We start from the raw sequence: 24,591 nt of genomic DNA on the forward strand, positions 1-24,591 counted from the left end.
CGTGGCGGCATGTGGCTCAGTCCCAGAACTGAGGGTGACAGGAAGCAGCCTGGCCAGCAGGGAGATAGAGGCCCTTCGGGGAAAGAATTTAACCTTTGCTGCACCCTTCCCCACAGCCACATTCCCTGTACTGACCTACTTACACTGTCTCATGGCTGCAGCCTGTGCTCTAGATCTTCAGGAAAAAGGGGTAAGCGTTCCACGGCTCTTGGACATCACAAGTCACAGGAGCTCTTTTTGATTCAGGAGAATGGTGCTCTGAGCCCTGGAATGCAGATCGCTTTTAACTGCTAAGATTCCTAGTAGTTGTTAAAGAGCCCGGGTAATGCGGCAATGGCCGTCCCCAGGTTTCTATGGTAGCTATCTCTCATCTCAGTCAAGTGCTGGCTGCCTTAACAGAAATAGTCAGAAAAACAAGCCTTCAAGAACTCCCTGGGCAGTCATAGGCCCTTTGGAGACCACCCCTGCTAACCAAGAGTATCAGCAATCTGCTCCGACGACCCCCTCTGCAGCCGCGTCTAATTGTTTCGGGATTAAACGGAACACGTTTAGGATGTAGCTGGTCTCGACCTAGGCACGAGGGAAAGCTCGGGCTTTTGAGCCACAGCCGTAGCTCCCCGGGCCAGGTGCTTTCCTATACCCCCTTGGTGAGCAGGGATGCAACAGTGTATGCCCCACCAGGAAGTGCAGAAGCTGAAAAGGGGTTGGAGACAAAGTCCAATGTGTTCCCGGGCCACTGTGGTGTCACTGCTCCTGATAGGAATGTAACCTGAGTCCCCACCTGGGAGCCAGAAATCAGCTGAGACGAGGCCTCGGGAGAGGCTGCCCTGGCCCGAAGGGTGTGGATGAAGCGGGGGCCTCGGCACGGCGCATCCCACCGAACAGGCCGACTTGCACCTAAGGGTTTGGGTAAGTCCCTTCCGGGGCGCCTCCGAGGCTCCTGGGGCAGCCTGGGAAGATGCGCAAGAGTCGGACACCTGGCCTTAAGGTGTGAGCAGGGCGCTCCGAGACAGGGCGCCGCGGCAGAGTGCCGGCAGCCCCCCAACCCATCACCGTGGCTCGGCCCGGGAAAGCTGACCCCTGGGCACACGCGGGCTGCCCAGGCCGGGACCAGGTCCCCAGGACTTCTCCACGAGACGTGCAGGCCGCACGGGGATCCTAACAGAGCTATTCCTGCGGCAGGGTCCAGGAAGCAGAGCTCGCTCCTGGGGATGGAGAAGGGCCTGGGAGGCTCAGTACCAAGCCCCAGCCGCCCTCCTCGGCCCCGGCGTCTTCCGGAGGGCCGGGCGGGGCTCAGGTTCACGGGAGAAGGGGTCGGGCCCGCGGCCTCAGGGTCGAGCAGCGCGTGCAGGGGTAGAGGGCCGAGTTAGCGAGGAGGGAAAAGCCGCTCCTCCACAGCCGGGAGCCCCACCGCGCGAAAAGGGACTCCCACCACGTCGGAGCCGCACCCAACGCCCGCTGCCTGCTGGGATTTGTAGTTAGTCAGGGCGGGACCAGGGCGGCCGGAGCGCTCGCGAGACGGTGCGTGCGCGTGCGTAGTGCGTGTTCTAGGAGTGCGTCCCGAGGTCCGCTCTGGCGACGCGTCCTCCGGACCTCGTCCCCGAAGGTCCTTTGCCCGCTGCCTGCTGGGATTTGTAGTTCGTAGCGGCCTGGTCCTGGACGGGACCCCGGAGGCCAAAGGCTTTTGGCGGCGCCCTTCTCATGCGTTGTTTACTCCGCGAACCCTGGATCTGGACAGATGCTTAAGGAGAGGCGCGCTCTGGCCAGTTCATCCCTTGACAAAAGCGGAGTAGGATTGGAAGGCCTGGCCCAGGCCTGGAGGGCAAAGATGGACAAGGCAACGTTCCTGAGTTCTTTCAGTGGTTTAAAATTTACTGTATTTGTTTGAAAAGCAGAGTGACAGAAAGGAGAGGAAGAGAGAGAGAGAGAGAAGGCGAGAGAGGGGGGAGGGAGTGGGGAGGGGAGGGAAGAGGAAGGGGGAGAGAGATCGTCCACCTGCTGCTTTATTTCCCAAATGCCTAGAACAGCTACAGCTGGCTCAGGACAGAGCCACGAGTCAGGAACTCCATCCAGGTCTCCCATGTGAATGGCGGAGGCCTGAGTACTTGAGAGTTTATCTGCTGCCTCCCGATCCAAAGCAGAGGGGCTGGGATGCAATGGACACTCTGATATGGGATTTGTCACCATGCCCACCCCCAGTGCAATGCTTTAGTATATTCACAGGGTTGACCATCATCACAGCCTAACTTTGGAACATTTCCATCACACCCAAAATAAACCTGTACCCACTAAGCAGTGAGCTCTGCCAGACTGCCCCCTCATCTCCTCCAGTGTCAAGCACTAATGGACTTCCTATGGACTCTTTATTCTAGATATACAGTATAAATGGAACCATACAATATGTTTTGTGTTTTGTGACTGGCTTCCTTCACTTAGTATGATATTTTTGAAACTCCTTAAGGTTGTAGCATATAATTTTTTTAAAGATTATTTATTTATTTGACAGGTAGAGTTACAGACAGTGAGAGAGAGACAGAGAGAAAGGTCTTCCTTCCGCTGGTTCACCCCCCCAATGGCCACCATGGCCGGAGCTACGCCTATCCGAAGGCAGGAGCCAGGTGTTTCCTCCTGGTCTCCCATGCGGGTACAGGGCCCAAGGACTTGGGCCATCCTCCACTGCCTTCCCGGGCCACAGCAGAGAGCTGGACTGGAAGAGGAGCAACCGGGACAGAATCCGGCGCTCCAACTGGGACTAGAACCCGGCGCCTATATGGGATTCCGGCGCCGGAGGTGGAAGATTAACCAAGTGAGCCACGGCGCCAGCCCTGTAGCATATAATATGTCTTCCACACTATTTATGCAACTTTTTGTTAGTCTATAATTGTTTGGAATGAAACTGTCACGGGAAGTGAGTGAATTCACTAGATTCAGGACTGTGGACAGAGCTAGGCTTACTGAACACACTGCACACAGACTGTGATCAGCTGTGGTAATCAGGGGTATACCTGTAGCAGCAGTCCCTTCTTAGGGTGACTGCGACCATATACTTGCATCAGAGCAGTGCCCAGGACAGCCAGAGACTGTCCATTGTCCATATGGGCCACAACCCAAGAAACACTTGTAACTGCAGTATTTCCTAGTTAGGATGGGCTTTCTGTGGCCCAAGAGATTTTCTCAGGTAGGTGACTTGCATCTCTGCAAAAAACTGGGAATTTTATATATCTTAGCTTAGGGGACTCCCACCAAATGCTCTGGGGCCACCCTATACACAAAATTATTATTATTTATTTATTTGAAAGTCAGGGTTACACAGAGAGAGGACAGGCAGAGAGAGAGAGAAAGGTCTTCCATGCGATGGTTCACTCCCCAATTGGCTGCAATGGCCGGAGCTGTGCAGATCTGAAGCCAGGAGCCAGGTGCTTCTTCTGGGTCTCCCACGTGGGTGCAGGGGCCCAAGGACTTGGGCCATCTTCTGTTGCTTTCCCAGGCCATAGCAGAAAGCAGGATCAGAAGTGGAGCAGCCTGGACTTGAACCGGTGCACATATGGGATGCCGGTGCTTCAGGACAGGGCATTAACCTGCTGTGCCACAGTGCTGGCCCCAACACAAAATTATTTTTAAAAAATTATTTTACTGGGCTGGCGCCACGGCTCACTAGGCTAATCCTCCGCCTTGCGGCGCTGGCACACCGGGTTCTAGTCCCGGTTGGGGCGCCGGATTCTGTCCCGGTTGCCCCTCTTCCAGGCCAGCCCTCTGCTGTGGCCCGGGAGTGCAGTGGAGGATAGCCCAAGTGCTTGGGCCCTGCACCCCATGGGAGACCAGGAAAAGCACCTGGCTCCTGGCTCCTGCCATCGGGTCAGCGCAGTGCGCCGGCCGCAGCGCGCCAGCCGCGGCGGCCATTGGAGGGTGAACCAACGGCAAAAGGAAGACCTTTCTCTCTCTCTCTCTCTCTCTCACTGTCCACTCTGCCTGTCCAAAAAAAAAAAAAAAATTATTTTACTTTGTAGGCCAGCGCCACGGCTCACTGGGCTAATCCTCCACCTTGCGACACCGGCACACCGGGTTCTAGTCCCGGTCGGGGCGCCGGATTCTCTCCTGGTTGCCCCTCTTCCAGGCCAGCTCTCTGCTGTGGCCTTGGAGTGCAGTGGAGGATGGCCCAATTCATTGGGCCCTGCACCCCATGGGAGACCAGGAGAAGCACCTGGGTGTGCCGGCCGCAGCGCGACGGCCATTGGAGGGTGAACCAACAGCAAAGGAAGACCTTTCTCTCTGTCTCTCTCTCTCTCACTGTCCACTCTGCCTGTCAAAAAAAATTATTTTACTTTGTAAAAAGTTTATTTTTATTTATTTGAAAGGCAAAGTGACAGAAAGAGAGATCTTCCACCTACTGGTTCGCTATGCAAATGCCAGCAACAACCAGAGCTAGGCCAGGCAAAGCCAGGAGGAGCAGGAGCTCCAACCAGCTCTCACATGGTAGCGGGGACCCAAGTACTTGGCCAGCATCTGCTACCTCCCACAGTGCACGTTAGCAGGAACCTGGATCAGAAGTGCAGGCAGAATTCCATCCCAGGCACTCCAACATGGGATGTGACATCACCGGTGGCAGCTTAACCCACTGTGCCACAATACTAATTTCTTTATTTTACTTTTAAAAATTTTATTTGAGGGGTCGGCGCGGTGGTGCAGTGGGTTAACGCCTTGGCCTAAAGCGCCAGCATCCCAATGTGGGCACCCGTTCGAGACCCGGCTGCTCTGCTTCCTGTCCGGCTCTCTGCTATGGCCTGGGAAAGCAGTAGAAGATGGCCTAAGTCCTTGGGCCCCTGCACCCACGTGGGAGACCCGGAAGAAGCATCTGGCTCCTGGCTTCAGATCCACACAGCTCCGGCCGTTGTGGCTATCTGGGGAGTGAACCATCAGATGGAAGACCTCTCTCTCTCTCTCTGCCTGTCCTCTCTCTGTGTAACTCTGACTTTCAAATAAATAAATAAATAAATCTTTAAAAAAAATTTGAAAAGCAGAGAGGTAGAGACAGAGATTTCCCATCCATCTACTGGTTCACGCCCCAGATGCCCTCAACAGCAGGAGCTGGACCAAGCTGAAGCCAGGAGCCAAGAACTCAGTCTGGATCTCCTACTTGCTTGTCAGGGACCCAGTTCACTGTGCTGTCATCTGATGCCATTAGCAGGAAGCTGGGATAAAGAGCAGAGTCGGGACTCGAACCCAGGCCCTCTGACATGGGATGCAGGTGTCCCAAGTGGTGTTTTAATTGCTCTGCCAAAAGTGTGCCCCTGGGCTGGTTTTTTTTTTTTTTTTTTTTAAGCAAGGTATGTAGCATGCTAGCCTTAAGTTAAAGAACTCACAGCTAGTGCTAGCATTAAGACAAGCTCGGGCGGGCTCAGGATGGTATTCGATGGTGGGCCTTGGGAGTGGAGGTGGAGGGGAAGAGAAGAGCATGCCTGGGAAGAGTGGTGGGGACTGAAGTTTAGGAGGGAGGTGTAGGCCCCCGCCACATGGCTCCCACCCACCCTCTTCCACTTTCCAAGTGGGTCCGAGAGCAAGATTTCTTCATCTGCAAAATAAAGATAGTAACAGAATCTGTGTTAGGAAATGGTAGCATGCAATGAGAAAAATCATGAAGGTACTTCAGAAAATTGATGGGGAAAATGGAACTAAATGTATGAGTTTCCTCTGGTATTAACATTTTTGAAACTGGGGACCAGTGCTGTGACACAGCGGGGTTAAGCCGCCATCCCATCCCATATGGGTGCCGGTTTGAGTCCCAGCAGCTCCACTTCCAATCCAGCTCTCTGCTAATTGCCGCCTGGGAAATCAGCGGATGATGGCCCAAGTCCTCTGAAAGGGTTGTCTCATTGTCTCCTCACAATCACCCAAGGTGGGCGGGCTGGGGTTTCTGCCCCTGCTTCCCAGAGAGGAACATCTGGCTTGGAAACTTCAGCTGTTTCCCTAGGGTGACAGAGGCTGGGGCGGTACTGGAATGTGTGGAATTGCTTTCTTTTTTTTTTTTTTTTTTTTGGTAAAGATTTTTATTTATTTTATTTGAGAGTTAGAGTTACAGACAGTAAGAGGGAGAGACAGAGAGAAAGGTCTTCCATCTGATGGTTCACTCCCCCAATTGGCAGCAAGGCCGGAGCTGCGCCAATCCGAAGCCAGGAGCCAGGCGCTTCTTCCTGGTCTCCCACGCGGGTGCAGGGGCCCAAGCACCTGGCCATCTTCTACTGCTTTCCCAGGCCATAGCAGAGAGCTGGACGGGAGGTGGAGCAGCTGGGACTAGAACTGGCGCCCATATGGGATGCCGGCGCCACAGGCGGAGGATTAACCTGCACCATGGCGCCGACCCCATGGAATTGCTTTCTAATCTGCTACCACCTTCAGGAAAATTCTTCTGAGGGCCTGTTACCTGCTGTGTGCTCTGCTGAGTGCAGAGGTTTCAGGGTTGACTGGCCACAGGCCCTGGGCTGGAGGTGCTGACCGTGAAACGTGGTGGTGAGGGAACATTCTGTGGTGCTGGGAGTTTTGTATCTGGGTCAGGATGTGGGTTACATGGGTGTTCTCTCTGTCAAAACTCATTGAGCTGTACACACAGGATTTGTGCACTTGGCTGTAAATGTGGGGACTGTGGGAGGACCATGCCCAGCAGGGCCGTGCAGGGCCAGCTGTCAGGAAGCTGGCCAGCGGCCTACAGGTCGCTCCAGGATGTAAACCCACCCTTGCTAGCAGAGTGTGGCTGCAAGTTTCCCCAGGAGGTCTGTAGACCGACCGGCCGGCTCAGAGCACCTGGAGGAGACACTGTGAGAGGAGGGGTGTGCAACCTGGTCCTGCAGGGTGAGCAGAGGGGGTCAGAGCAGGGCAGTTTCGAAGCAGGCCTCAGTGGAGTGTGGTTACCCTGGGTTGACCAGATGGATAGGGCTTGGATGGTCTCCCCTGTGGTAGGCCCCATCTGTGGGCCTCAGATCAAATCATCCTGGTTGGACTTTTCCATGGTGCCTCAGAAGAAATGGAAAAAAAAAAAAAAAAAAGAGGGGTCTTGCCTCTGCACCCCAAGGCCACAGCCTGGTCCTGATGCTCTGGGTCAGCTGACTGCCTGCGTGGGTTTGCTGGCCACACTGAGAAGCCAAAGGGGAAATATGGGCCATGTGCTGTCCAGCACATGACCAGAGGGCCCAGGCAGGGGTGCAGACTAGAGAAGGCGAGGGCCGCCTCCTGGTTCTGGGGCCGCCTCCTGGTTCTGGGCCTCAGCCAGCATCCTCCCTGCCCTCTGTGAACCTCCCCCGCTTCCCCATCTAAGCAGCAGAAGTAACCGTGGTAGACGAGAGGTCGCACCAGATGGCATTTAAAGCACTGCGCACACAGTAGGTGCTCAAGGAACAGTAGCACACAGTAAGTGCTCAAGCATGACTGAGGCCAGGGCTTCGGGCTGAATAGGAAGTGAACTCTATTATAATCTCACAGCTTCCAGAAGGGCATGGCTTCCCCCGAACAGCGCCCCTACACCCCAAGCCCCCGGCTCGGCCTCTTTCGGGACCTAGACTTGCCCAGGACAGATGATCCCGGGCGGCGGACTCAGGGGCGCCCCCAGCCAGCTCCCCAGTCCTTCCCTGTGACTCACTCAGGAGGCTTCTGCCGCTCGGCCCCGGGGCGGGCAGGGGCGCGGCCGGGCGGCGGCGGAGACCGCCCAGAGCCCAGAGCCGGAACCGGGCTTGCAGGCAAGTGGCGCGCGCTCCGGGGTTGACACCGGGAGTCGGGGGCCGCGCCTGGAGATGGCTGCTGGGGACGCCCCATCTCCCGGCTTCCCGTAAGGAGGGGCGGAAGAGGCCGGGGCCGAGCCTAAGAAACACTTTGTTTTATTGAGTTTGGAAGAAACTGCTGGAGGGGCCGGGGAGCGGGAAGCAAACTGCGGTTCCGGTGAAAAGCAAATTCTGGGGTTCTGTTCCCAGATTCTTCTTTAGCGCGTGTGTTATTCGAGTGCCTGGCGGAATGGAGTTTTACCTGCTCTTTTGCTTTCGATGTTAATTTGCAAACCTCTTCCTCGCCCCGCCTCCACCCCCCGCGGCGATGGTGCCACCTCTGGCCTGGGAGATTCCCATTCATCCTTGTTCCCCGCGCGGGTGCACAGAGTCGGGACCCAAGAGCCATCCAGGTGTTCCACAGATGGGCACGGAATCCACCGGCCTCGCCAGGGCTGGGACTGCAGGAAGGTGTGGCCGGAGGAGGAGTGATCCCTGGCTTCACCTGCTCTCCCCGACGGAAACCCTGAACTGGGGGAGGGGCAGGGCCCTGGTGACACAGGTGCATTTACTAGACTGAATTCTCCACTGCGATGAGCAGACAACTACAGAGAAGAGAAGGAAGTCTGATTTATTGAGCACCTATTATTTGATCATTAATCATAGGGTCTTATTTAATCTTCACATTTCTCTGTATACCCATTTCACAGATCCTACACACAAAGCCTGCAGCGGGTGAAGTAGTTTGCCTGAGGAAGTGCAGCTGGTGAGTAGTGAAACTGTCCAACTGTTTTTTTTTAAAGATTTATTTATTTTTAAAATATTTATTTATTTATTTTTGAAAGAGTTAGACACAGGGAGTGAGATCCTCCATCCACTGGTTCTCTCCTCAGAAAGCCGAATTGGTTGGGGCTGGGCCAGGCAGGAGCCAGGAGCCTCCTCAAGTCTCCCATGTGGGTGGCAGAGGCCCAAGTACTTGGGCCATCCTCTGCTGTTTTTTCCAGGCCACCAGCAGGGAGCTGGATCAGAAGTGGAGCAGTCAGGATAGGAACCCGTGGCCATGTGGGATGCGGTGCTGGCCCCGAACTGTCCAAGCCTTACCCACTCTGCCAAGTTACCTGGTTCTCACAGGTCGAGGGCCCGCTGGAATCTGGATTTCAGATTGGCAGTCTGCCGGTGGAGACGCCGGGGTGCCAGCTGTCAGCTGTGTTCTCTAGGGAGAGCATTTCATTTCCTGTCTTGCTCTGAAGACATTTTGGCACGGATGAGAAAAGTTCACCCGGCACTCTGTTTTTTCATACTTTCTCGGCCAGTCAAATAATGAGGTTTGCTTTGAAGGTCAGCTTGCTGGGAAGCCTTGTTCCAGATTTTGCTCCACTGCCCCCCCCCACACACACACCTTGGCCCCTGGGTGGGGTCTCCACCTTGAACCCGCAGTTGAACAGCAGACTGGCCAGGGCCCTGGGCGGAGGAGCTGGCGTGTGGCTGCATAACTGGGCACTCGCTTTCTCACGACCCCCACAGGTCTCCCCTACCACTTTGTGACCATGGCAGTCACCTCTCCCAAGCTGTGAGTTCCAGCAGAGTAGCTCCTGGGCCCCGGGACTGTAGGAGGGGTGGCCGCCCTGGGTGCAGCCTAAGCCGGGTTCATTTCCATTGGCGTGGGCCAGAGTACCCAGTGCCCGGACTCTGGCAAACAGGCAGTGCGTGTCCTGCTGGCCGCCGCCGTGGTGTAGGCGGGAGAGACCTCCTGTCCAAGGAAGCCCCCCCCCCAGCCTTGCCCTCAGAACGGGGGCCTTAAGGACAATCAATGCCTGCATTCAGGAGAAGGCCGGGGGAGGAGGAAAAAGCAGTGGGGAGCCAGTGACCCCGCCCAGGACTTGTGACTAACCCAGCCCCAGCCGCAGAGTGCTGGCTGGGGCTGGTGAGTGGGATACGTGGCTTTGCCTGCCGGTCCCCAGCCCCAGGCGGTGTCCAGGGTGGCGTTCGGCTCGGGTGGGCCTCCAGCCCCGCTGTGGGCCCCTCGGAGGAGCCGGCTCTGCAGCACCCTCTGCCCAGGCCCAGTGCCTGCAGTGCTCCCAGCAAAGTCTGCTCCTCCAGGGTGGGGCAGGTGGGTGGGGCAGCCCGGAGAAGTAAGAGGGAAGTGAGAAGCTGGGGTGGGGCCGGCTGGGAGGAAGAGCTGAGGCAGAAGCGGGAGGAAGAGGAGTGTGGGAAGGTGTGAGCGGGACGCGGGCCTGGGTGGTGGCCCCTGGGAACAGGGCTGGCTGCCAAAGTCCAGAAACAAAGCCGGGAGCGGTGCTCCCTCGCCTGCTGTCCCTGGCGCCGTGCGCTAGGCTCCAGGTAGGTTACCTCGGAGGACGGATGGGCTTGGGTCAGGGCTGGCCTGGCTTCTGAGCGGTAGCTCCGGGCCTCCTGAAGGCCCTGCGCCGGCCCGGAGGAGGACCCAGGTTTGGTGATGCTTGTCCTCAAGTGGGCTGGAGGGACTCGGGGGAGGGGGCAGGCAGCCCGAGCCTGGCCATTTGAGCTCAAGCTGTTGGGGCACATTGACTAAGATCCCAGTGTGGGTGTGGCCTGGCTGCCCCAGCTGGGGTGGGAGAGGGAGGAGACCCACAGTGTGAGGGGAGAGCACTGACCCACAGCCCCTGAGAACTGACCACAACCCAGGTGGGGCGGGGGGTGGGGGGTATGGGGGCGGGAGGTGTCTGTGTAGTCACCAACCTCTCCACGCCTTGTCCAGGAGAGGGCCAGATGCTGTTTCCTCCTAGCTCGAGGCAAACAGGGTCTGTAAAGTGAAGGGACCCACTAGAACCAGGATCTAAACAAGGACAAAGACAGCACTGGTGCCTGGCAGGATTGTGTCACTCTGATAACCATCATCCATTTCCCCCCACCCCCGCCCAGTGTGTCTCCAAAGTGAAGGGTCAGGTGTTTGGTGCAGCCGTTAAGACGCACGCACATCCCACATCAGAGTGCTGAGTTTGGGGCCCGATTCCATCCTCCTGCTATGTGCACCCTGGCAGGCAGCAAATGCCACCCATGTGGGAGACCCACATTGAACTGTCTGCCCCTTGGCTTCCACCTGGCCCAGTCCTGGCTGTCCCGGGCATTTAGAGAGTAAACTAGAGGATGGGAGCTCTTAGTATCTGTCTTTCACATAATAAAATGAATGAGTAAATTGTGAAGAGACGGCCTTAGTGTAGCCAGCAGGGCGTGCGTTCTTCCCCACCCTCAGCGCCTCTGCCTCCAGGGCTGCTGCAGCCGGTCCCAGCCTGTTGACATCCTGGGCTATCCCACAGGACGGGTTCCCACAAGTCCAGTTAATCAAATGCATTTTTTTTGAACACCTGCAGGGTGCATGGGCCCAGCTAGATCCATAGAGGCAAAATACAGCCCCTGCACAAAAGGCCTGACAGTCTAGTTTATAATTCACCTGCTGTGGCCGAGGCTGTCTCGTAAGCGGTTGCTGACGGGGGGTGTGGGGTGTTCAGGAAGGATTTCTGCAGTGTGTGTTTATGAGTGTGTCTTGGGAGGTGCGTGTGGTATCCATCCAAGATGAGACCATCTACCATGTGTGTCAGAAAGCCAAAAACACGGAAGCTCTGATTTTTTGCAGAGAGCATATATTACAGGGAGGTCGAGTAAGGGGTCAGGGGTAGTGCTCAACTCTGGCCTCTGGCTCAGGGGCCTGGGGAAGGCTTTTGTGGGTTAGGTAGGAGGGAACTGGCGTGCAGGTAAGTGCTGGTGAGAGGACTTCCAGCTGGAGGGGCTCAGAGTCAGGCCCGCACAGTGCTGTTGTGTTTGGAGTAGGTCTCCCAAGAAAGCAGGGACTTAGGCACACATACGATTAGACCCATGGTTAAAGCAGAAAATGGAGGAACTTGCAGGAAAAGAATGGGAAAATATCACAGAGTCTTTTCAGGTTGGGCATCAGGGGAAACCCGGCCAGGGGCAGTGGGATGTCTGGGGGCAGTGGGCTGTCACGTGCCGAGCAGGACTAGATAAGGGCAGAGGATCTCGTGCAGCTGACGCTGCAGTTCTGTGGCTTTGCTGCCCAGGGGCAGTTGCTGTGGTCTTGAGGGTGTGCCTCCCGGCTTCATGGTACCCTCCAGCTGGTCCTCGTCACCCCAGCCTCCCCAGCCCTAGAGCCCCCTTAACTGCAGTTGAATAGACTCGGGTGGGCAGCTTGAGGACATGGAGGTGTCAGGTGTACCCCCTGCCCTGGTTGAGGCCTGAATGAAGCATTGCTCGTGCTAGGAGACAGCCCGTGAGTAGGGGCCGGGATGTGTGCTCCCAGGTGAGAGGGGGAAGAGAGAGAGGCCAGGTGCATGGTGGACACTCACCTGAAGAGTCTAGGAGGCTGACCTAGAGCTTCTGCAGGGTTTGCCTAGGGAGTCTGAGTTTAGCTGGTACAGTATGGAAGCTAGGCATTGTTTATATGTGAAAGGCAGCGAGAGCAAGAGAAGCAGACAGACACACAGATGACAGAAGAGAGCGCACATCAGCTGGTTCATTCCCCAAATGCCCTCAGCAAGTAGGGCTGGCCCAGGTCAAAGCCAGGAGCCTGAAACTTGAACCAGGCCTCCCAGGTGGGTGGCGGGGCCTCCGCTCCTTGAACCATCACCTAATGCCTCCCAGTTGCACATTAGCAGGAAGCTGGAATTGGGAGTAAAGAAGGGTCTCAAACCCAGGCACTGGGGCCGGCACTGTGGCATAACGGGTAGAGCCACCGCCTGCAGTGCCGGCATCCCATGTGGGCACTGGTTCAAGTCCTGTTCCGCTTCCGATGGACTGGAATAGTAGAAGATGACCTAAGTCCTGGGGCCCCTGCACTCATGTGGGAGACCTGGAAGAAACTCCTGGCTCCTGGTTTTGGATAGGCCCATTTGGGGAGTGAACCAGCGGATGGAAGACCTACCCCCACCCCCGCCTCTGCCTCTCTGTAACTCTGCCTTTCAAATAAATAAATAAATCTTAAAAAAAAAAAAAAAAAAGGCAGGCACTCCAGAATGGGGTGCAGGTATTCCAAGCAGCCTCATAACACTGCACCACCAAGCATTTACCCTGGTATTGGGTTTCTTTGAAAGCCTGCAGGTGACCCCAAGGTGCAGGCAAAGTATGAGATGCTGCTCTGGACAGAGAATTCACTGGCAACATCAGCATCCCTTTGACTGTATTTTCAGTATGCGGGCGCAAGCCTTCTCCCAGACCTGTGGACTCAGAATCTCCAGGTCTGGGTAAAATGCAGTCAGCTTGATGTTTCCCATTAAGGCACGGGAAAGAAGGCCGTATTCAGGGCCCTCGCTGCAGGTACAGAGACCCCTGCACCTCCCTGTCTTGCACTGGGGGAGACAGTTTGGGCTCAGCTCCAAGTGTAGCCTGGGCAACTGGGAATTTATAGCCAACGAGCCAGGGGCGGAGCCCCGCGGGTGAAAGTGGCTCAGCAGGAGCATCAGGATTGGGGAGTTGTGGGGGAGGGTCCTGGTCAGCCTGACCTTCCAGGATTCCCGCTGAAAGCAGGCGGGGGAGGTCAGCCCTCCCCTGGGGCTGGCAGTGGTAGAGGATGGGAGCCTGCTCCGATATCAAAGGTGATCAGTTCTGGCTGATCTGACTTAGCAGGGGTCTTCTGCTGAAGTTGGATGTTGTGGGTATATGCACAGAGGGGCCCAGGAGAAGGTTCAGAAGCCTGGCCAAGCAGACTAGGTTTTAATTAGGTCCCAGGTAATTCCTGTGAGCAGCCAGGGTGTCGGAGGAGTAGGCGGCGACCCCCTCGCGTGCAAACCCTGCAGCAAGTGGCTCCGTGCGTGGCCGGCCTGCTTCTGAGGACAGGGTGCGTGCTCATCTCAGTACCACAGAACGTAAAAGTAAAGCTGCCGGCTGGCTCACGGCTGGCTCACGGCATCCTCGGGCCACGTTCTCACCCCTTCACCCCCTCAGCCCGGAGTCGCCGCTGGCCTGCCCCATGCAGGGGAGGTGGGTGGAGCATGTGACCCCTGTCGCAGGGAAAACCAGTGGTTTCCCTTCTCCAGGCCTCCCCCTCACTGATTTCCACATCAGGGAAGTGTGGGGCCAAAAACGCCTCCTTGCAGGTGGGGAATGGGAAGGGAAAGTCCCAATGCCCACTGCTCTCAACCTCACCCTTACTTTCTGTTCATACTCAGCTCTCTTCCCTCTCAGCCAAAGATTGCTCTTCTCCCCTCCTGCTGCCCAGCCCCCAAGAACCTCCCAGTGGTGCTGATTTGCATTTTCCCTTCAACCCCTATCCCCCAAGGCTCACCTTACAAAAACTCTGTTGGCTGGATGCACAGCACACAGTCTTGTGGGTATGTGGTTGCCGCATTGTAGGCCAAAAAAAGAAACTGTCTGGTGATGGAGCCATGTGAAATAGACACTGAGTGAAGTGGCAGTGACTACACATCCGGGAAAAAATATTTTTAAAGATGTTTATTTGAAAGCCAGTGTTACAGATAGAGAGGGAAAGACATACATACACACACACACACACACACACAGATCTTCCATCTGCTGTTTCACTTCTCCTATGGCTACAATCGCTGTGCTGGGCCAGGCCAAAGCCAGGAGCCAGAAACTACATCCAGGTCTTCCACATGAGCGACAGGAACCTAAGTGCACCTTTGCTGCCTTCCCAGGTGCACTAGCAGAGAGCTGGACCAGAGGCGGAGTAGTAGGTCTTGAACCAACGCTCTGACGCCGGATGTGGGCATCACGTGCACCACTTAACCTGCTGTGTCACAACACCAGCCTCTCCTGAATATTTTTTAAAAAGATTTATTTATCTGAAAAACATAGCGACAGAGAGATAGACAGACACACACCCAGACACACAGACGGAGAGACCGAGAAGTGAGCACATACTTTTCTCTGCTGGTTTATTCTCCAGATGCCCACCACAGCTGGCTCAGGGCCAGCCCACAGCAGGAGCCAGGAACTCCGTCCTGGTCTCCCACGTGGGTGGCAGGGCCAGCATATGCTGCCTTCCCAGGTGCGTTAGCAGGAAGCTGAACTGGAAGCACGGAGCATGTGGGACTCAAGCCAGGCACTCCGATGTGGGATGGGGGCATTCCTAGTGGTGTGTTGAGCACTCTGCCAGATGCCCGTCCCGTTTTACTACTCCTCTCATTGGGGAAGCCTAAGTCATTAATTTTAATGTAAAATTAATTTTACATTAATTGTAAATAACGTAAGCAGTTATTGCTGAGAGAGCTGTGTCCCAGCCTTGTGCAATAGCAGAGCTCAGAGGTGGGAGGCAGAAGACAGGCGTGGCCAAGAGCTCCTGGCGCGGTGCAGACTCTGGCCCGGGGCACCGCTCTGATTTTTTCTTTCTTTCTTTTTTTTTAATTTAGTTGACAGAGGGCCGGTGCCACGGCTCACTAGGCTAATCCTCTGCCTAGCGGCGCTGGCACACCAGGTTCTAGTCCCGGTTGGGGCGCCGGATTCTGTCCCGGTTGCCCCTCTTCCAGGCCAGCTCTCTGCTGTGGCCAGGGAGTGCAGTGGAGGATGGCCCAGGTGCTTGGGCCCTGCACCCCATGGAAGACCAGGAGAAGCACCTGGCTCCTGGCTCCTGCCATCGGATCAGCGCGGTGCGCCGGCCGCAGCACGCCGGCCGCGGCGGCCATTGGAGGGTGAACCAACGGCAAAGGAAGACCTTTCTCTCTGTCTCTCTCTCTCACTGTCCACTCTGCCTGTCAAAAAAAAAAAAAAAATTTAGTTGACAGATAGAGTTAGACAGTGAGAGAGAGACAGAGAGAAAGGTCTTCCTTCCGTTGGTTCACCCTCCAATGGCCGCTACGGCTGGAGCTACATCGATTGGAAGCCAGGAGCCAGGTGCTTCCTCCTGGTCTCCCATGTAGTGCAGGGCCCAAGCACTTGGGCCATCCTCACTGCCCTCCCAGGCCACAGCAGAGAGCTGGACTGGAAGAGGAGCAACCGGGACTAGAACCTGGTGCCCATATGGGATGCTGGCACCGCAGGCGGAGGATTAATCAAGTGAGTCACGGCGCCGGCCCCAACAGCTCTGATTTTCTTGAGCTGCTCACCGCCTGTGTGACCTTGGACTTAGAGTCTGAGCCTCACTTTCTTTGCCTGCATCAGAGAACCAGGGATGCTCTCCTCTTGGGCTCCTGGGCATGGTGGAGTGGATGAATGTGGAAAGACTGGGCCACCAGGGGGTCCTCCCCAGACCAGCGTGAGAGAGGCTGCTGTTAGGACGTGTGTAATGATGCCGCCTTCTCTTTGCAGATCTGAGACCAGCATGTATACCCCTGTCTCCCAGAGGTAGGCTGTGGGCCCCATCCCCTCTCCTCCCATCAGCATTCTTCTCTCCCAAGCTCTGCCCCCCCCCCAGCCTTCCTTCATCCCCCAGACCCCTCTGTCCAGGGCTCCACTCGTGGGTCCATTCCCCATGGGCCCTGGCTGCCACCAACCCTCTCCCTCCCATTGGCAGCTCTCCGTTCCCAGCCTTGGTGCAGGATCCTGGCCTGCACATATGGCGGGTGGAGAAGCTGAAGCCGGTGCCTGTGGCACGGGAGAACCAGGGCATCTTCTTCTCGGGGGACTCCTACCTCGTGCTGCACAACGGCCCGGAAGAGGTCTCCCACCTGCACCTGTGGATCGGTAAGGTGGGCTGGGCTAGGCGGGTCGTCTGGTCTGGGTGGGGGCTGGAGCTGACGTGGGTCTCAAGGGCTTGCCCTGCCACTTCCCACCTGTCCCAGGCCAGCAGTCGTCCCGGGACGAGCAGGGCGCATGCGCCGTGCTGGCCGTGCACCTCAACACGCAGCTTGGGGAGCGGCCGGTGCAGCACCGGGAGGTGCAGGGCAATGAGTCGGACCTGTTCATGAGCTACTTCCCACGCGGCCTCAAGTACCAGGTCAGAGCCCGCCCCCTGGCCCTCCGCCCCGCCTCTGGCTGGTTCCTGCCCTCTCAAGCCCTGGTGGCTGGGTCCCTTTCTCCCATCTCCCAGTGGCACGGGGTTGGGTTGGGGGGAGGCTCTCTGGAATCCTCTTGGACGGACTGTCTGGGCTGCAGGAAGGCGGTGTGGACTCTGCGTTTCACAAGACCTCCCTTGGGGCCGCCCCGGCTGCCATCAGGAAGCTGTACCAGGTGAAGGGGAAGAAGAACATCCGAGCCACCGAGCGGGCGCTGGGCTGGGACAGCTTCAACACCGGGGACTGCTTCATCCTCGACCTGGGCCAGGTGGGCAAACCGGCGCTGGCCTTTAACGGGGCGGGGAGCAGGTGGCCAGGGGAGGGGCAGAGAAGCGGATGCGCCTGCGCATTCCTCCCTTGGCACGCCTGGGGGATGGGTTCCAGGACCGGCCTGCGTGCCCAATCCCTTCTATAAAGTGGCGCAGTGCTTGCAAATCACCTGTACCCATATATATATATATAAACATTTTAAGCTTTTTATTCAGTGAGAGAAATACATAGGAGAGTGAGGGCCCTGTCTAAAGGAGAGAGGAATCTGGATTCATACCGAGTACCAGGAGCCAGCCAGTGGAGGAGCATGTAGGCCAGGAAGCACGGGGCTGGTGGCCCAAAGGCCACACGCCCTGGAGGCACAGGGCCACAGGGACCCACACTGGCAAAAGGCCAGAAAATGAAAGGGCCACAGGGCCCATCTTCTCATATACTTTAAACCTTCCCTAGGTGACATTTATTTCAAATATTTATTTATTTGAAAGGCAGAGTTACAGAGAGAGAGGAAGGGAGAGAGAGCTTTCATTCGTTGGTTCTCTCCCTTAATGGCCTCAACAGCTGGAGCTGGAGCAGCTCAAAGCCAGGAGCCTGGGACTCCATCCAGGTCTCCCATGCGGGTGCAGGGGTCCAAGCACTTGGGCCTTCTGTTGCCTTCCCAGAAGCTAGATTGGCAGCAGAGCAGCTGGGACTCAAATCAACGCCGTATGGGATGCCATCATTGCATGTGGCGGCTTAACCCGCTGCGCCACAGTGCCGGCCTCCTTCAGTAAATGCTATGGCAACAGCTGCAATGCTGTACTGTTTAGGCAATAATTACAAGAAAAGACAACCATCCATGTTTCGTGCAGGCAATATTATTTTTTCTGAAGCTTTGTGGTCTGTGGTTGGTCAGGTCCACGGGTGTGGAGGTGCAACTGTGTGTGAGGACGGGGCCAGCCTTCCTCTGAGGCCTGGCACTGCCTCCAGACTCCGGGAGCTCACTCCCTCCTTCTCAGGGCCTCTGGGAAGTCACTGTGGCTCTGAGCGGCTCTCCAAGGCTCTCTCTGAGCCAGCGTGGGGAGCATCACAGCCTGTCCTGGGGAGACAGCCAGGCCAGTCTGGTCACTTGGGGTGGGCTGGAAGGAGGGCGGTGGCCATGTGCTGGGGCAGCTTGGGATGGCAGAGCGGGGGGCCTCTAGCCTGAGCCGACCTCCTGCCCCGAATGGGTGGGGGAAGGTTGCAGGCAGGAGCGAGGCAGCAGAGAGGGGTCTAGCGGGATGGGACCTGAGCCAGGAGCAGTGGGAGTGTGAATTGCTGGGGAAGGTGGGACTGGGTCAGGAGGACACTGGATTTCTGAGGGCTGGGGTGGGCTGAAGACTCGGGGGCGGGAGGATGAAGCTAGGAGGAGATTGTGAGGAGTGGAAGTGGGGGGGAGCCACAGGGGTCAGGGCGCACTGCTCACCATCACCCGTCCAGGAGAGGAGGGGAGGGCTCTGCCTGGATGGCCCTCGCTCTCTCACTCATTCATTTGTTCATTCATTCAGTCGTTCAGTAAGCATTTACCTTGTGCTAAATATCTTGCGCGTAGCAGTGAACAGAGGGAAACAAAGCATCTATGCCCTAAGGAAGCTTATTTTCTGGTTGGGGTGGTAGGCTCTACACAAGATACGGGTAATTATATAGTTACGTTGGCATACGCGGCAGTGAGTGACACAGAGAAAAATATAGAGGAGGCAGGTGTCATTATCGCCGTCCTCTGAGCGGTGTCTGAGGTCTGCCTCTGCCCCCCTGATCCCCTGATGGTCCTGCCCTGGGGACAGTGAGAGGGAGACGGGGCGGGACCCGGGCAGCTGGCTCTGACCTGAGCCGCCCTACTTCCCTGCAGAACATCTTTGCCTGGTGTGGCAGCAAGTCCAACATCTTGGAGCGCAACAAGGCGAGGGACCTGGCCCTGGCCATCCGGGACAGCGAGCGGCAGGGCAAGGCCCAGGTGGAGATTGTCACCGACGGGGAGGAGCCTGCGGAGATGATCCAGGTTGGGGATGCTGGGCTGGGCAGCGGGAGCCTCTGTGGGGATGAGCTGGGGGGACCCGAGGGTGGCTGGGGGATGGCAGGGGCACCTGGCGCGCGCGGGAATGTGCCTTTGTGTGCGGAGGATAAGGCGTCCCTCTGGCTGGATGCAGTCTTGAGGTGAGCAGCCTGGCTGACGGGTGCTGGAGCCAGGCCCGACTCACTTCTGTCCGGTGCCCCTGTGTAGGACAGGGTGCATCCCACAGAGGCAGGGGCTTGGGAGGTTTCGGGGCAGGAATCCCTGTCAACCCGGCCCCGGCCCCGGCCCCGGCCCTGCAGGTCCTGGGCCCCAAGCCTCCTCTGAAGGAGGGCAACCCCGAAGAAGACCTCACAGCCGACCAGACGAACGCCCAGGCCGCGGCTTTGTACAAGGTGGGTGTTCCGGGGCTGCCCGGGACCGGGTGGGGGTGGGAGCCAGCATACACAGCAGCATGCACATGGGGCTGCAGGGTGAGGAGAGACTGTGGGAGGGGTGAGGTTTGTGCTGGGCTTGGAGACTGAGGAGGGTGGGCAGTGGGCCTGTTCTTGGTGAGGGTTTGAAGTCAAAGCTGAGCTTTCCTTAACGATTTATTTATTTGAGAGAGAGGGAGGGAGGGGGAGGAATAGATCTGTGTCTTCCATTCACTGATTCACTCCCCAAATGGCAGAAAACAGCTGGGGCTTGGCCAGGCAAAGTCAGGAGCCTGGGACTTCTCCAGGTCTCACGTGGGTGCAGGGGCCCAGACACCTGAGCCGTCATCCACTGCTTTTCCAGGTACATTAGCAGGGACCTGGATTGGAAGTGGAGCAGCCTGGACCTGAATCAGGGCTCCTGTGGGATGCTGGCTTCACAGACAGCAGCTTAACTCTCTGTGCCACCTGTCGGCCCCTGAGCGTTCCTATTTTGAATCCTGCATATTTATCTGTAATTTTGGAATCCTCATTGCCAGATGGGCTCAGGGCCCTGTGCCACAGTGGTTGAGGGTGATGGGAGGGACCAGAGGCTATTTCTCTGGGTCTGGAACAGTGGGGTAGGGGTGAGGGCAGGGCAGAGGGAGTTGGGGAGGGCCGGTGTGTGTCAGGGACAAGGGTGAGGTCTGGAGCTGCCCTTGCTCCCCAGGTCTCAGATGCCACGGGACAGATGAACCTGACCAAGGTGGCAGACTCCAGCCCCTTTGCACCCGAGCTGCTGGTGTCCGATGACTGCTTTGTGCTGGACAACGGGCTGTGTGGCAAGATCTACATCTGGAAAGGTGGGTGTGGCTCCTGCACACTGGCCCCAGGTCCCCGCAACCCTCCGTTCCATGGCAGGGCCCACGCCTGCTTGGCCGCTTGCGAGAACGCCTCAGCTGCTCCGAGCTGAGTTTTCTTGTTGCCCTTCCCACCCCTGAAACCAGGGCAGTGGTTCTGGGACCACAGCAGGCCTCACACTCAGCCCAGGGCCTGTTCCAGCAGGCCCCAGGCCCCCATCCAGAGACAGTGATTCACCAGGTCCGGGTGGGGCCTGTGAGGCGCGTTTCTCACCCAGCGGTGCCTTTGCTGCTGGTTCCAGTGGCCATACATTGAGAGCCACTGTCCTGGCCCATTCCCAGGCCTTCAGGGTCACGGGGACCCCCGATCCGAGGATTTAACTTCGAGCTGTGTTGGGAGATAAATTTTAGACCACAAATCACTTTCCACAGTGTGTGTGTGTGGGGGGGGGGGGGGGGGGTGATGTGAACTTGCAGAACTTGTTTTTCCAAGAGATTCTATCAGCTGGAAGTAGAAATACCGCAAACACAAGCTGGTCTGATGATTCGAAAAAGGGGAAGTGACACTCGGAGTCTCCATGTGACCTGGCCACCTGGGGACTTCTCCACGTTGCCTTTTCTTGAGCATGTGTCTGGACCAGAACAGAAGCTTTTTGAAAGCAAGGAACATGCTCGCCTAAGGGTCTTGACAAAGTAGCATTTGCTCAATGAATAGTTGTGCAGTCAATGAAAGCCTAGAAATTGTCAGCCCCGGGTCTGGTCAGGGAGAGGGAGAAGTGGTTAGGGTCCTGGGACAGCTGCTTCTCACTCGCATACACAGAGGCCAAGGCGAGGGGTGTGCAGCAGCCAGCCACTATGCAGGTTACTAAGGGCTGAAGAGTGGGAAGAGAGAGGTTTGTGCTACTGTGGCTGCCTGGCTCCCGCAGAGGGTGAACGCCCCATAAAATCAATGCCAAGCATAGAAGGGCTCCCAGGGAAGCTTATAAAACCCAAGCAAGGAACGGAACCATTATGGAAAGAGACACAGAGAAGCAGGAAGTGTAGGAGGCCAGGAGGAGAAGTGTTAGCAGTTAGGATTTGGAGTGCAGCTGGTTAGCTCACAATGTGCCCTTCAGGGGGGCTTTGTACCCTGGCTGGAGAGCCAGCCACTGGTCACAGCATTGGTTTCCTTGGGAAAATGCCTTCAGTGGCAGCATAGCTTGCATTCCAGGGCCAGCCTGCAGAAGCAAATGCATTGCATATGGTCTTCATTTTTTTTTTTTTTTTTAAGATTAAAAAAATCTACTTGAAAGGCAGAGTGACACACACAAACACAGAGATATTGTTTTGCTTATTCCCTCCTCAAATGGCCACCAGAGCCAGGGCTGGGCCAGGCCAAAGTTATGAGTCAGGAACTCCATCTGGGTCTCCCACATGGGTGGCAGGAGCCAAAGCACTTAGGCCATCCTCTGCTGCCTTCCTAGGCAAACAGGAAGCTGGATCTGAAGCAGGGATCTCAAATGGCAGAGTAGCTTGTGCCAAAACACTGGTCCCTGGTCTTTATCTTCACAAGCATCCAGCTAGCATCAGCACTGGGCCAACGTGGGTTTGCTGGCATTTTGGGAGTCAGTTCACCTCTGTCATAAATTGCACCCTTTGTCCTGATTCTGTGGAAAAGGTGTGATAATAGTACATGGGGGGACAGGGGGACCTGACCCTGGAGTTGGATGCCAGGGAGAAGATCCCTTTTCCTCCCTGAAGAGTCCCTGGGTTATGGTGATGAGACCCTGGCAGGGGAGCAGTGATCCTGCAGCTTGGAGCTACCAGTTTGGGACCAGCCTGAAGGGACTGACCTCACAGCTCCAAAGAGCCCCTCGGCAACCTCGGGTCCACTTGGATTAAAACTCCAGCTACTCTGCAGGCCCCCGGAGATTTTCTCATGAAAAATAGGATGGGTGCTAGAGGTCCCTGCTCTTTCTGGAAACCTTTTTCCTGTGACCCAGGACGGAAAGCCAATGAGAAGGAGCGGCAGGCGGCCCTCCAGGTGGCTGAGGGCTTCATCTCCCGCATGCGGTACGCGCCCAACACTCAGGTGAGTGGACGCCTGTGCCCCCAGCCCTGCTCCTGGGACTCCTCTGGTGTCTCCCACCCCTCCAACTGGCCATGGGCACAGTCAGGAACAATCCGGCCTCCGTCTCAGACCCATCCAGTGGTTGGAAACCCTCTGGATCTTTAGATTTGTAAGAGGATGTCGGCTGTGCTGCCCTGGGAACCCAGGGAACTTCCTGAGCCTTGGGCAGCTTGGGCTCCTCCTCTGGGCTCTTGTCTTTGGCTGGTGCCACCTCTTCGAGTTCAGCCCAGGGCATCCACAAGTCCTTGCCAGGGGAGCTGAGGCTGCTCATCTGTAACTGGGGGCATCTCTCAGACAGTGCACACAAATTTTTGAAGCAATCTGTTTTCTTGGCTTTGTCCCAATGGTTTTTTTTTTTCTTTTTTTTTCTTTTTTTTTTTCCTTTCTCATTATTATCTTGAAAGGCAAAGAGAGAGAGAGAGAGAACCTGGTTCACTCCCCAAATACCCTCAATGGCTGGGTCTGGGCCAGGCTAAAGCCAGGAGCCTGGAACTCCACCCAGGTTCCCCATGTGGGTGGCAGGGGCCCAAGCACTCAAGCCACCTTCCACTGCTTTCCCAGGCACATGAGCAGGGAGCTGGAAGGGAAGTGGAACGGCTAGCACCTGAATCAGTGCTTGGATATGAGATGCTAGTGATGCAGGCAGCGGCTTAGCTCTCTGCGCTACATCACAGGCCCCTGTAATCTTTTTTTTTTTTTTTTTAAGATTTATTTATTTATTTGAGAGGCAGAGGCAGAGAGAGAGACAAAGAGAGAGGTCTTCCATTCGCTGATTCACTCCCCTCGCTGGTTCACTCCCCAAATGGCTGAAATGGCTGGAGTTGGTCCGATCCAAAGCCAGGAGCCAGGAGCTTCTTCCTGGTCTCCCATGTGGATGCAGAGGCCCAAGGACTTGGACCACCTTCTACTGCTTTCCCAGGCCATAGCAGAGAGGTGGATCAGAAGTAGAACAGCTGGGACTTGAACCAGTGCCCATATGGGATGCTGGCACTGCCAGAAACGGCTTTATGCACTACCCCACAGTGCCAGTCCCAGTCCCAGGCCCCTATAATCTTGCTGCTTGTCCCTGGCACATTGCTGACCTGGATGGTGTGTGAACTCAGTAAGGCCTGATGCCCTGCACCCTCCCCTGTTCTCCCTGGCTGGGGCAGAGGTGGCAGCCTGTGAGCCCGACCTCTCTCCCGCTGTTCTTGCAGGTGGAGATTCTGCCCCAGGGCCGTGAGAGTCCCATCTTCAAGCAATTCTTCAAGGACTGGAAATGAGAGCACCCCTGTCCTCTTCCCCAGCCACCCCCTCCTGCCTGCTTTGCCCTCCTCTGGCTGCGTGGTCAGTGCTGAGGCGCCCCCAGCAGATGTTCAATAAAGCAAATGAGAACTTTCCCAGCCCTCCTGCACTGACCCTCCTGGGGCAGAGGACACAGCTGACAGTGTCACAGCCTCCAGGCAGCCAGCACTGGCTTTGTGCGGCTGAGACTAAGAGGCCAGGAGTCCCAGCAGGACTGGCACGGTGAACCTGATACGGAGGGGGCACCATGCCAGGCCTCAGGATCGCTTTCAGCCGGGAGCTCAGCTCAGTGTCACATTCCCACCCAGGAGCAAGGGTGGCCATGGGCTTGGGATGCATCCCCATGGAAGCCAGCCTTCCCTCAGCTGCCCCAGGCAACCAAGGAGAAGCCATGAGCAGGACCACACGAAGCCTGGCTGTTCCCCTAGAGGCGGGCTGCATCGTGTGCTTGGCTGATGGGCCCAGGGCTGCTGTGCAGTCGCGGGGAAAGCGCTGCGCTAGGGTGGGGAGTCCTGGGTCTGGTGCCCACTCTGCGCCTATGTGACCTTGGCCAAGTCACTTTCCCTAGGTCATGCCCTTGTATAATGCGGAGGTGGTGGACTATCAGAGGCTGCGGAGCCAGGGAGTGGGGAGAAGGGAGAGCTAGGGAGGCACGAGCAAAGTGTGAGCCGCAGGGCCTGGCAGGGCTGCAGCTGCCCTCACACATCCTGCCCCTGCATCCTAAAGGCTACGTGGCTGCCGAGCTCTGACACGCTGGATTCCTGCATCTCCAACAAAACCAAACCGAGCCGCTGACCAAGGCTACCTTCCTGATTTTGTGCCAAGAAGCCTAGGAAAATCAGCTCCCCTGCATATCTCCCTCCCTCTCTTCTCTGCACAGACCTCCTAGCCGTCACCATGGGCCACCCTCTGCTGCCCTCCCAGGCACATTAAGGAGCTGGATCAGAAGCAGTCAGGACTTG

At 56.8% G+C, this 24,591-nt stretch overlaps 1 protein-coding gene across 7 annotated transcripts; it reads left to right on the plus strand.

The window, feature by feature from the left end:
- The first annotated feature begins 30 nt into the window (after nucleotides 1-30).
- CAPG (capping actin protein, gelsolin like) lies at nucleotides 31-23,723 on the plus strand. 7 transcript variants are annotated; one of them, XM_070068851.2, is made up of 11 exons: nucleotides 31-190; nucleotides 8,456-8,511; nucleotides 16,002-16,037; nucleotides 16,207-16,376; nucleotides 16,475-16,629; nucleotides 16,788-16,955; nucleotides 18,822-18,971; nucleotides 19,286-19,378; nucleotides 20,106-20,238; nucleotides 22,218-22,306; nucleotides 23,542-23,723. In XM_070068851.2, the coding sequence occupies exons 3-11, from the start codon at nucleotides 16,015-16,017 to the stop codon at nucleotides 23,605-23,607; spliced, it is 1,047 nt and encodes a 348-aa protein (XP_069924952.2). In that variant the 5' UTR covers nucleotides 31-190; nucleotides 8,456-8,511; nucleotides 16,002-16,014; the 3' UTR covers nucleotides 23,608-23,723. The 7 variants fall into 7 exon arrangements, with proteins under 7 accessions (XP_069924952.2, XP_069924949.2, XP_069924951.2 ...); XM_070068848.2 differs by lacking the exon at nucleotides 31-190 and adding an exon at nucleotides 739-909; XM_070068850.2 differs by lacking the exon at nucleotides 31-190 and adding an exon at nucleotides 7,286-7,398.
- The last annotated feature ends 868 nt before the right edge of the window (nucleotides 23,724-24,591 follow it).

This window comes from Oryctolagus cuniculus, chromosome 2, assembly GCF_051225735.1.
Source record: "Oryctolagus cuniculus isolate XC-2025 breed Fujian yellow rabbit chromosome 2, ASM5122573v1, whole genome shotgun sequence".
In the NCBI taxonomy this organism is placed as follows: Eukaryota; Metazoa; Chordata; class Mammalia; order Lagomorpha; family Leporidae; genus Oryctolagus; species Oryctolagus cuniculus.

Coding starts and splice junctions, on each gene's coding strand:
- CAPG (XM_070068851.2), top strand. CDS start 16,015: ATGTATACCCCTGTCTCCCAGAG. Junction 16,956..18,821: donor TCATCCTCGACCTGGGCCAG/GTGGGCAAACCG, acceptor ACTTCCCTGCAG/AACATCTTTGCCTGGTGTGG. Junction 19,379..20,105: donor AGGCCGCGGCTTTGTACAAG/GTGGGTGTTCCG, acceptor CTTGCTCCCCAG/GTCTCAGATGCCACGGGACA.